We start from the raw sequence: 12,510 nt of genomic DNA on the forward strand, positions 1-12,510 counted from the left end.
AGCCACAGCAGGGCAGGACAAGTCAAAGCGACGCACAGCCACTAGGCTCCATATTGCTTCTTATTGCAGCTCACAAAGGAGTAGCTTATATCTCACTTCCAGAAATTATTTCCTCCTGGCCCCAAGCCAGCTGACATCGCTCCCTTAGAGCAAAGACGCAGCGGCAGAAACCTTAGCCAGGTCTGGAAGTGTAACGAAGTCTGTTCTCAGAGTGGGTGATACAAGGACAAGTTCCATATCTTGGAAATCTGACTGCTGCCCTTTCACTTTCCCTGCAGTAACTGATGTGTCAATGTGCAGCAGAGCTCTCTCCACTGCGTACAGACCAATCCTTAGGACTTTACTCAAGTTTAATCAGGTTAAACTGCCACTGAAGTCAGGAACAGCTTGTCTGAGTAATGACCTTGGGATTTCCCCCATAGAAGGGCAGGATCAAGCCCAATGGGCCAAACCCCAAGAGGTGCTGGGTGCCAGCAACTCCCAATAAAGTCATTCGGCCAAATCCATAGGTCTTTATTTTTTACTCTGTCCTTCTGAGGCAAATTCCTACCGACTCCCTGAGTAAGGACTCAGTCAATGAGTGAATGAGGCCCTCAGGGTTTGGACAGATGAAAAGTGCAGGGGTCCAATGCACATCAAGATCCAGGTCCTGAGTCTGGAGACCTAGTTTGTGTGTTGATAAGGGCACGTCAACAAGGGCTAAGATGTTAATTAGCACTTTGGCTGAAATCCTGGCCCCACTGAAGTCTGTTGGCCTGGCATAAAACAACGAAAGGAGACACATAAGGAAACAGGTTAATAAAGGATAAAACATAAACTCACATGTGGTCTTATGAATAACATGTATATAACCCTTCTGCCCATCTGAGTTGGCAGGAACAAGGGCCGGGTTCTGTATCTAGGGGTTCAGTTTCAATAACACAATGCAAAACCATCTCGAGCCCCGACCCAGTGACCTAGGACAATTACATACCACCCCCCGGGTGCCTCTAAGAGGCAATACTTCCCCTCTCGCAAGCACGGAATCTGAGTGTAGCAAAATCCTTTTAATAAAGGAGGTAAACAGTGCGGCATTATGTTGGGGAAACAAACAGGATTCATAACACAAACCATGAGCAAAAGACCCACCCCCCCAAGTAAGTTTGGCAGTGTCCTTTTCCCCTCAGGGTCTCAAGTCCCGCAACTCAAAAAATCACCTAAAATCCCAAAAGTCTCTTGAGTCCAGCAACCCAAAAATCACCTCCACCAGCTGTCCCACGAGCCACTCCAGTCATCCCGCAAACTGCTCTGCTAGCTGCTCAACAATATATCTTCAGGTCCCCCACAGTACTCAGTGATTTCAGCTCTTAGTAAGTTTAGCTCTTTAGTGATTTCAGCTTGTAGTAGGGGAGCCTCAGTGCTGGTGCACCATCAGCCCAAAGTGAATTCAGCTCAGCAGCCTGTAACTAGACTCCTAATGGAATTAATATTAGCTCTGATATTCTACAGTAGAGAGAGAAGGAGGAGCAGTTGGTGTTTCAGGCTCTCTAAAGGGACCCATACCATCAGGTACAAATACCTGTCCCCAGCCTCTCTCAATGCACTGGGTTTTGGAACCCATGTCCCTTGTCTAGTGAGTGCTACTTAGTTGACGGTGAGTCCCTCTGTCATAAAACAGTTTAATTGTCCTTGATTCACATAATCAGGGTAACAACACTCTATTCTTCCTGTCCCAATAACTGAGTAACTTGGCATCCCACAGCAGCCAAAGTGACCAGTATGACTGATGGCCATTGTTGTCTCCCATTTATGTCCAGGCGCCCCTGGCCAACCTCCCTGAGGCTGGCCAGGAGCACACATATCTGCCCAGGTGTTCCCACCCGACCTCACTGAGGTTGGCTAAAAGAGCACCTAGGAGACAACGATGACAGCAATTAGTCATAATGCACCGTCTGCTGCCAAAAGGCAATGAGCTGCTGCTGTGTAGCAATGCAGTACCACGTCTGGCAGCACCCAGGAGATGTACGGTGACGGTGAGCTGAGTGGGCTCCATGCTTGCCATGGTATGTCGTCTGCACGGGTAACCCAGGAAAAAAGGTGAGAAACGATGTATTGCCTTTGCTTTCATGGAGGGAAGGGGGGCCCTGATGAGATTTACCCAGAACCACCCGCGACAATGTTTTTGCCCCATCAGGCATTGGGATCTCAACCCAGAATTCCAATGAGCAGCGGAGACTGAGGGAACTGTAGGATAGCTCCCCACAGCTACTCACAGTGCAATGCTCCAAAAGTCGACACTAGCCTCGGTACTGTGGACGCACTCCTCTGACTTAATGGTCTTAAGTGGGGACACACACAATCGACTGTATAAAATTGATTTCTAAAAATTCAACTTCTATAAATTTGACCTAATTTCGTAGTGTAGAAATACCCACAGTGTGTGTGTGAAAGAGACTGTGTGAGTGTGCGTGTGAGAGAGAGAGCGACAGAGGCAGTGTGTGAGAGACACAAAGACAGAGTGTGTGTGCGCTGGCTGCTGGGGAATTAGAGACCATGAGCTGTCTCTAAGCACAGTGGCATTCAGCAGTCTGAAGGCTCCTTCAGACCACAGCAGCTGCCAGCAGCTCCATCTAACGCCAGAGCCCTGTCATCAGTGCCCCCTTCCCCCGCTCTGCACAGCCAGCAGGAGGGTCCCGGGAGCAGCTGGCCAGGGGCTCCAAGGCAGAGGGCAGGAGCAATGTGGCAGCAGAGCAGCAGGGTGAGAGGCACCTAGACACAAATGGCCGGATGTGCGCCGCTCTGCTAATCAAAGTGTGTGGGACTTGATTGACTCTTGTGCGGCCATGCAGGCGTGTGGCTTAGAGGGAACACTGATAACTCTCTGAAAATGAATAATAAAAACATCCATTTTAGCACTAACAGAGTCTGAGAGGAGTTGATGTGACACTGACCTTGATTTGTTTGCAGAAATCATCAAATATCTTTAGGACAACATCCTCCCACTATTTGAACAAAGGTTAGACACGACGAAGCAGAGGCAGAGCAGTGCTGGGATGGAGGATTCCACCCAGCAGGTGCTGCAATTCTGTGACAACTTTTGTGAAGTGATGAAGAGTTTAGGGATGAGGAAGATCATAATTAGCTCCAAGGCTGCAGCAGCTAACTCTGCCTTTCAGAGGAAAAAATACACCCTGTGAATCTGGGAGCCAGCCCCATGTAGATGGGATTAAGGCTAGAAAAAAGAGGATAATCTGGGAGCAAACGCATAGAAAACCTCAGGAGTCGATGACCAAATAATGTGGAAAAATGAAGACATCCCTAGTCCTGCTTTAAATTGGGCCACAATTCCTAGAACACTCAGGCTGCTTCACAGGGCACCAGTGTCCCAAAGCAGCTGTAATTAATTAGCCAGTTAAACTGAGTACACAGCTGTTTGTTATCACAGAATGGTGCAAAGCAACCAAACAGTACTGGTGAATCTGGCCCGTGGTACTGCAGTTTTGGGAGGTGTTTTATGGGAGCCCTTTACATCGTTGAGCTGTGTTTGGGCTCTTTTAAGAAGTTAGTTTCTTTATAACTTGCTTGTGAAAAGAAACCCACTACTTTAGACCAGCTTCTTTCAAGTATGCAACCCCATTAAACCCAATGGGTTTGTACAAAAGGCACTAAGGGCTGGTCTACACTGCGAATTTACATTGGCATAGCTGGGTGTCTCAAAATCCATAGCCCTGGGAGATGTGGCTATACTGACCTAACCACCCTCAGTGTAGCCAGTACTAAGTCAATGGAAGAATTCTTCCATCAACCTAGCTACCACCTCTTGGGAAGGTGCATTATTTACTATGCCAATGGGAGAACCCCTCCTGCCAGCAAGGTAGAGTCTACACTGTAGCACTACTGCATCACCGCTCCAGGCCTGCAGCTGCACTGTTTCAAAATGTAGACATGCCTTAAAGCTGTGAATTAGCTAAACTACATTAAACCCCTGTGTGGACACTCTCGTTAAGGGTACGTCAACATTTAAAACACTGACAGGTGGGAGCTATGTCAGCAGGAGAAGCTCTCCCATCGACATAGCACTATCTAAAAAGGGATGTTAAGGTCATTATAACTACCTGGCTCCAGTGTATGGAATTTTCACACCCATGTGAGATAGTTGGATAGACATAGGTCTGTTGTGTAGACCAGACCTCAGAGTTAAATCAGTTTAGCTTAATTCACTTTGAGTGAATTCCCAGAAGAATTCTATCTTAGTGGGAAGTGTCAGAAAGATTGGATAATTTTATGGGGGTGGTGGGTGTGTAAAAATTGTGTCTATAGTGGAAATCTATCTTCAGTCTAAATTTTGTTCCAGCCACTGCAACTTAATACAGCACAATATCATCCCAACATAAGGTTATTAGTGAGATATTCATGTTCTCTCTCTTTTATTATAGAGGAAAATGCTGAAATTAGCAATGAGATCCTTGTTATTTTGCCTCTGAGGTGAAGCTGTCAATAAGGAAAGTGTTAGAGTGGATGGATGGTGTTTTCTTGTTTTTAACATCTGCATCAAATTCCCTCGAAAGACTGTGCTAGTCAAATATTGTATTGGACAAAAGTCAGAAGCAAAAAACAAATAAGAAATGAAAACAATTTATTGCAAAACATGTAAGGAAGACAGCATGACAATGTACATTATAAAACATTTTTTCATCAAAATACATTCATGAAAACCTTGATTTCAGTTACAGCAGTATAAAATCAGCACCAGTGTCATCTTATATTTATTCCCCTTTAGTTTGGGGGAGGGATAGCTCAGTGGTTTGAGCCTTGGCCTGCTAAAGTCAGGGTTGTGAGTTCAATCCTTAAAGGGGCCACTTAGGGATCTGGGGCAAAAATCAGTATTTGGGCCTGCTAATGAAGACAGGGGGCTGGACTCAATGACCTTCCAGTTCTGAGATAGGTATATCGCTATATATTATATTAAACAAATTCTCATTGTTGTTCCTTTGTGGGAATTTTTAAAGAATGGATAAACCTCTCCTGAGAATGAACAATCATTAAATATGAACAACACAGACATGTCAGTTACATTTAAAAAAGTCACCTGCCCATCTTGGTAACTAAGGTAAACTCCAATTTTCTTGGGTTTATTCTGCACTGTGACCCGGGTCCATGGATCTGTTTTTGCCCAATAATCTCTCCCACTCAGACCCAGAACCCAGAATCCCTCTTTAGGGGACAGGGAAAGTTTTCCTTTTTTCTGTATTGACTTTCTGGCCACCCCCACGTCCCAGTCAGTGCTGCTCCCAACATCCACCTCCCAGTAGTGCTTTCCAGAGGAGAATCCTTCAGAGCCCAACACACAGACGGTCGAATCAAACCTCTCTGGATTTGATGGAACTTTTTGAGGTTGGGCTTCATGTGTAAAACTCTTCTTATCCCCAGAAATGGAGAGGTTGGGGTGGGCCGTGACTCCATGAAGAGTGATGTCATCTACAGGAAGAGAGTTTTCTTTTTGAGAACCACTCCTATAATGCCAGTATTAATTGGACTAGGAGGGATATATACACTATGAGCCTTCTCCTGCCACCTCTTTTCATGCAAAGCTCCCACTGATTTCAATGGGAGTTTTGCCTGAGTAAAGACTGCAGGACTTGACCAGTGCTGCACACTTGCCAATTCAATGTTGCATTGAACTCTGTCAGAAATGAGACTTGTGTGATATTTGCACAAAAATAAAGAAGTGATCCAGAATTGTTTCACATTAGTACTCAAATAAGGCCAGATTCTGAGCTCAGTTATACAAGTGTGAATCCAGAGTAACTTCACTTAAACTAATGGCCAGCAAAGTACACCATCGCCATCATAACTGAGAGCTGAATCAGGCCCACTATGTGTCTATTATTATGGGATGTTGTGTGGGACAAATGGCAAAAATATGTTTCCTGTGACAGCTAACTATGATGAGAAGTTCATCATGAAACAGAGAATTGGATTACGAAGAACTCAAACACTGGTCATGTCAACATACCCCTATTACCATCATTGTAAATAAATACAATACACAAATAATAAAACAATTCATTAAAATAAATTTTACCTAATAATTAGACCTGGAATCAGGACCCCTAGGTTCTGTTTCCAGCTCTGCTGCTGACACACCTTGGTCAGGTCACATAAGCTCTCTGTTAGTTGGTTTACTCCTCAGTAAGCTCAATATAGTGCCAACCTAATCAGGTGTTTTATAATTGCTTGTAAAGAGCTCTGAGATGGTCAGCGGAAAACTGCTGTAACAAGCAAATTATTATCTGCACTATCTTCACTGTCAGATAACCATCACCGTGTCCTTCCTCGCCTCAGCATTTTCTTTCATTATAATTATTATAATCAGCAACATCCCAGTCAGTCTCAGTTATCACCAGAGCCAATGATCCCACCACTGTCTTCATCATGGTGCCCTCATAAACCGCATTGACTCGCTCCTGACCATGCCTGTCACCACTGCAGTCCCCGTCATGGTCCCACCACCACTGCATTATGATTCTCGTTGCAGTCCCCATTCCTGCCACCACATCATCTGTGCCTTCACTGTGGCCCAAATCCCAAAGTTCCTCCTTGGGCACTTTTGAAAACCCTGCTCCAAGTAAACACTGAAGCCCAGCTCCTCGAAGGTATTTAGGTGCCTAACTCCCATTGAGATCATTATCTTGAAGGAGTTGGGCCAAAGTGACTGGGGAGCGCAGGTCTGTCAGAGGGTAGCTGGCCCTCTGAAGGGGTCAGGGGCCCAGCCTTCCACTGATGAGCTTCCTCATGCCCCCTTGTGGAGCCTAAGTTCACCTGGGAGTAGTTACCTCACTGAGTAACTGAGGGAAGGGAATTACGCAGGGAAGCACCGGGTATTGATAAAAGGGTGTTTTGGAATATCACACCATCAGTTCTCACTCAGGGAAATCTCTCACTGGGGGCTGATTCTGAACTGACTGTTGTAATTCAGGAGTAATTCCATGCAAGTCAGTGGAGTTACAATGATGTGAAATTGATGTAAATAATGTTAGAATCAGACCTTGAAATTAGTTTAGAAGCCAGGAAGGACCTTAGGAGCTGTGTCTCTGATAAGAACAGGCTGTGTTTCTAGTCTGATTATAGTATCAAACCTGCTGATTTCTTTAATAATGGAATAGATTCTAATATATTGAGGTTCTCACGCTGCATCTATCACCGTAGTATTAGCACCTCTATCCATGTGGTGTGTTCTCTTACCTGAATTGTTCCGAACCCTTCTCCATTCTGAAACAAAAGAAAGAAAACAACTGACATTGAATTAAGAGAGGCATTGACTGCAAATTTCCTCCCTCCAGCAGCAGGGAAGGTCCAGACTGAGGGCAAGTGAGGATGCCAGAAGCATTAGGAGGTGATTCCTTTTACTGGAGTTAATATAGACAAAAATGGCATTTGAATGGTCATTCAATCTCTCTCTCTCTGCACACACATGTGGGCTGTTCTGAGCTAAGATTAGAAACCAGGGCAGGAGTCCTGCTCTGACTGATATCTGTTCTGTCTGTCTTGAACCTCCAGTCAATGAGTCACCTCCCCATGTTACCTGTTCCCATTGGCTGATCTAACTCCCTCATACACATTCCCCTCTCATTCAAACAAAAAATGAACCTTCCCATCCACATACACAGTGTTTCCAACCACCAGAGGCTGTATTCACAGCAACCCAGCTCCTACTACGCAGGACATAGAAAGACAATTCCCTCTAATGTGTGTCTACATTGCAGCTGGGAGGTGTAATACCCAGCATGGGTAGACATATATGTGCCAGCTAGGGTGACCAGATGTCCCAATTTTATAGGGACAGTCCCAATTTTGGGGGCTTTTTCTAATATAGGCACCTATTACCCCCCACCCACATCCCAATTTTTTTTTACTATCTGGTCACCCTAGTGCTAGCGCTGCTTGAGTTGATGCACTAACAATAGCAGAGTGACCACACTGGCTCGGGTTAGCTGCATAAGTACAATTCCACCTGACCCCTGGGTACTATAGAGGTGCGTGGACTCACCCCTGCAACGCCTCCTGCTGGTCTTCTGGGAATTAGCTCATTTCAGCTCTGGAGCACCCTCTGCAGGCTGGTGATCTGCCTGTTCTCTGGCCCCCATGTCCCTCCCTGGACCCCAGTGCCCCTTTAACTGGGGTGCTGCCCCCTGGGGCAGACTGCAGTGTATCAGCCACTCATCACAGGCAAAGGGGTTGGACCAGCTGCCTCAGCCTACCCGTGGCTACCCCTCTGTAGCCCCAGTACCTGTCTGGCCTTACACTAGGCCGCAGTCTGGGGGTTTTACCAGGTGGAACCCTACAGCTCCCTTGCCCTATTCCCCAGCCCTGCTTCCCTCAGGTACACACTCTCTCTCTCTCAGCTTCCAGCAGCCAGGCCCTTCTCTCTCTGAATGCAGAGAGAGAGTGAGACTGTTTCAGCCCAGCAGTCCCTTTATAGGGCCAGCTGAGTCCGTTTGGGGCATGGCCACAGCTGCAGCTGTTTCCCCACTCAGCCTGGGCTTGCGCCCGCCCACCTCCCATTTGTTTCCGATAAGGCCCAGGGCTGGTTCCAACCCTGTCAGGGCTGGAGTGGGTCGCCACCCTACTACAGTACGTATTCAGGCAGCTAGTCTGAGCTGCTACTTGTCTCACTGCACTTACACTGATATTTTTAGCATGCTTGCTCGAGCAGAGCTGACATGTGTCTATCTACTTACACTGGGAATTACACACCCCAGCTGCTGTGCAGATGGACACTAAATCAGTGACACTACAACTGTGTCTACTGAGGTATTTTGGACCCCATATGTGTCTGTCAAGAAGACAGTGGGTCTGTCCCACCCCCACAGGCTGAGACAGACAACAGGGATCAGGCCACATCTCCCATGCTGCCTGGTATGTGTTAGTGGTGCGGGGATCTGCAATGTGTCTGCCTGGAGCGGCTTTATTCCCTTATATAGATGGGGAAGAAAATGAACTGTCAGGATCTTCTTCTCCATCAGAAGCAGCCAGGGAGATGGAGGAGAGATAGGAGAAATGGCCCCTCTCTCCAAATATCCAAGCAATGGGAATGGGGACACCAGCAAGGGTGTACACAGGTCTTCACTCACCTAATTCCTTCTTCATTTCATCTGGAAAACAAAACAAAACAATTATTACAGCCTTTAAAACTCTTGTTAGTGTTTTCCTTGGTACCATGCATCCAAGATTACCCAGTAAATGAATTAAATTGTTCAAAATCCATGATGACTTAAATTTAAAAAGAGAGAGAGAAATTGATAGCCAGACAGCTGGAAGAATTTACTGTGATGATGGTTTATGGTTTGGATGATTAATCTCACAGATATTTATGTGGAATGGGGAAAAGTGTGGAGTTCAAGGGGCTTTGAGATCCAGGTAAGGGACTGCAGGTCTGCAGAGCTATCTGAGCCCTTCTTCCACATAGAGGGAGAGGAATCTCAGATGCGCTACAGAGGATATGGGTGCCCCATTTAGGGGGCGGGGGCACTGTCCTCTCCCAATCCCTGTGCTGAAGATATTGTCTGTTTCATCACCAGTACCAAGGATGTTGATGGCCTCCATGTTGGCCCCAATGCTGAAGAAGTTGAAGGGCTTGGAATAGCAAATGGTATCAATAGTCCTGCTGACTCCTGAGATAGTGCTGAGGTTGGCATGACAAACAAAAAAAGTCCATTGCTGCCACACCTGTGTCTATAGGTGCTGGATTTGACAGCCATCCCCCAGATGCATCCAGAGTCAACAGTATGGTACAGGAAAACTCCTGTCCCAGTACAACCCTGGTTACCATCTGGACATCTCAAGGCTGTCTTTGAGGAGGAAGATGATGAATCCTTCCTTTCCCCAATCTGTCTCATGGGTTCTCTTTCAAGGTAGTTCCCGAGACATAGAGCAACTTCCCTCTTTGAGCGAGAATCAGAGTCCCAGGGTCTGTCCTCTGCCACTTCAGGGGTGGAAGGCAGCTGAGGGTGGTTAGATCCACAGGCGGTGGAGGGTATTGATACCAATACAGGCCTTATGGCTTGCTCCACCAACTGCTGTTTCAGATAAAGTTTACTTGACATCTGTGTTCTCTTTTTAAAAGAACAACAACTCTCTGAAATGTGACCCACTCCTGGGCGGAGCAAAAAGCAAGTGTGTGAGTCACTGATGTGGACAGAGACCCCACATGACGGGCAATGCTGAAGCCCAGAGAACACTGCATAACCCTTGTTGCTGGGCAACACAAAACATGACTAACTATAAAAACTACACTAAATCTAAACTAGACTGTAGGTTCTACCACGAACAACAATTAAAAACTATTTTGAAAGTGAAAAACTCAGCAAAACAGCCTGATGCAGAGCGAAAAAAACCAAAGAGAAAATGTGCACGGGGAGCTCCAACTAAGGCCCCTGGCATCAAGAAGGAACTGAGGGGGTTCGAGGCAGTGCCACCCTTATATAGCCTCTGGAGGGACCAAAAGGAGGTGTTGAGCACATGTGTTGCCCTGATAGGTACTGCTAGGGGAACAATCTCCAGCCCCAGTGCACTGAACACAAACACACCTGAGTGGAATACACGTCTGCAACCACCCCAAACAGAACTAATAGCTACAAAACTAAAGATTCTGTGAACAGGATTGTGTTTTATGGGGACTCTCTCTTTTGGTGAAGGAGAAAATGTGCATTATCCTCACACATACCCAACCCAGCCCCTGGCTCACTCTTTCTCTACATAAAAATCCATGGATCTGAAGAAGGAGCTTTGAATACCAAAAAGGCCTCGTAATGACAGTTCACTTAAAATTTGTATTGATTTCAATGGAAAGTTAGAGTTATGGAAACAGACATCACACACTGAGGTACAGATAAAAAAAATGGTCCTATAAGAAAGAGGCTGAGAACATGGTTTAGTTAGAGCTGGGCAGAAACCAGAATTTCCATTTCATGGAAAATTCCATTATTGTAAAATTAGTTTTTTTCTTCTAAAAAGAACGAAAACAAAGAATTTTGAAATTTCCTCCAAAATGTTCAGGTCAACCAAAATATTCTGTTTTGATAAAATTGAAACATTTTGTTCCCTTTTTGAAATGAAAAAGATCAAAAAATCCATTTCAATGCAGTCAAAAAGGAAAGTTTTGACCTTACTGAAATGCTTCGTTTTTATTTTTCCCCAATTTTCTTTTTTTTGAAACACACATGTTCCGATGAAAAGTTTTTAACAGCTCTTGGTCTAGTAGTGAATACACTGAGCTGGAAGCCAGAATATCTGGGTTGTATTTCCTACTCTAGCAAACATTCCTGTGTGACTATCAGCACTTCTCTCACAGGAGAATTTTCAAGAATCTCCTCTGGGTGCTCTGCATAGGGCATGGATTTCCAGTTGGGGGGTAGCTCCTTTGGAAAGACTATTCTCCTCCCAAACCTGCTTCTTGCTTTTGATGTACTTGAGTTTTCTTTGTTTAGTTTTTAAACCTTCAGCTAGTTGCTCTTCAAAATATTTTTTTGGCCTATCTAATTGTACTTTAATGCTTAACTTGTCAGAGTTTATGCTCCTTTCTATGTTCCTCAGTAGGATTTCACTTCTAATTTTTAATGGATGCCTTTTTGCCTCTAACTGCTGCTTTTACTTTATTGTTTAGCCTTGGTGGCACTTTCTTGGTCTTCCTAATGTGATTTTTTTTTTATTTGGGGTATACATTTTACTTGAGCTTATATTATGGTGTTTTTTAAAAGTTTCTACAGCTTGCAGACATAACACTTTTGGGACTGTACCTTTTAATTTCTGTTTAAATAGTCCAATGATTAACTCATCTTTATCAGTCTTAAGCAACAAAGAGTCCTGTGGCACCTTATAGACTAAAAGAGGTATTGGAGCATAAGGTTTCGTGGGTGAATACCCACTTTGTCAGATGCATGTAATGGAAATTTCCAGAGGCAGGTATAAATATGCAGGCAGGAATCAGTCTAGAGATAATGAGGTTAGTTCAATCAGGGAGGATGAGGCCCTCCTCTAGCAGTTGAGGTGTGAACACAAAGGGAGGAGAAACTGCTTTTGTAGTTGGCTAGCCATTCACAGTCTTTGTTTAATCCTGAGCTGATGGTGTCAAATTTGCAAATGAACTGAAACTCAGCAGTTTCTCTTTGAAGTCTGGTCCTGAAGTTTTTTTGGTGCAGGATGGCTACCTTTAAATCTGCTATTGTGTGGCCAGGGAGGTAGAAGTGTTCTCCTACAGGTTTTTGTATATTGACATTCCTAACGTGTGTCCATTTATCCTTTTACATAGGGACTGTCCAGTTTGGCTGATGTACATAGCAAAGGGGCATTGCTGGCACATGATGGTGTATATAAAATTGGTGGATGTGAAGGTGAATGAACCGGTAATGTTGTAGCTGATCTCGTTAGGTCCTGTGATAGTGTCGCTGATGTAGATATGTGGGCAGAGTTTCCAGCAGAAGTTTCCCATCCAGGCAATGGTCTGCTCTTTCAATATCAAGAGTTACCCCT

The 12,510-nt window shown here is 45.1% G+C and overlaps 1 protein-coding gene across 1 annotated transcript in view; it reads right to left on the bottom strand.

The window, feature by feature from the left end:
- Window positions 1–4,598: 4,598 nt before the first annotated feature.
- Window positions 4,599–12,510, bottom strand: part of LOC101938795 (butyrophilin-like protein 9) — a 104,683-nt gene continuing 96,771 nt past the window's right edge. Inside the window, exons 25-27 of the mRNA XM_065571464.1 lie at window positions 9,114–9,134; window positions 7,225–7,251; window positions 4,599–5,457 (exon numbers count right to left, since the gene is read on the bottom strand). Coding sequence (XP_065427536.1) covers window positions 4,940–5,457; window positions 7,225–7,251; window positions 9,114–9,134 — 566 coding nt within the window. The 3' untranslated portion in view covers window positions 4,599–4,939. The remainder of the gene's footprint in view (window positions 5,458–7,224; window positions 7,252–9,113; window positions 9,135–12,510) is intronic.

This window comes from Chrysemys picta, chromosome 17 (assembly GCF_011386835.1).
Source record: "Chrysemys picta bellii isolate R12L10 chromosome 17, ASM1138683v2, whole genome shotgun sequence".
NCBI lineage: Eukaryota > Metazoa > Chordata > Testudines > Emydidae > Chrysemys > Chrysemys picta.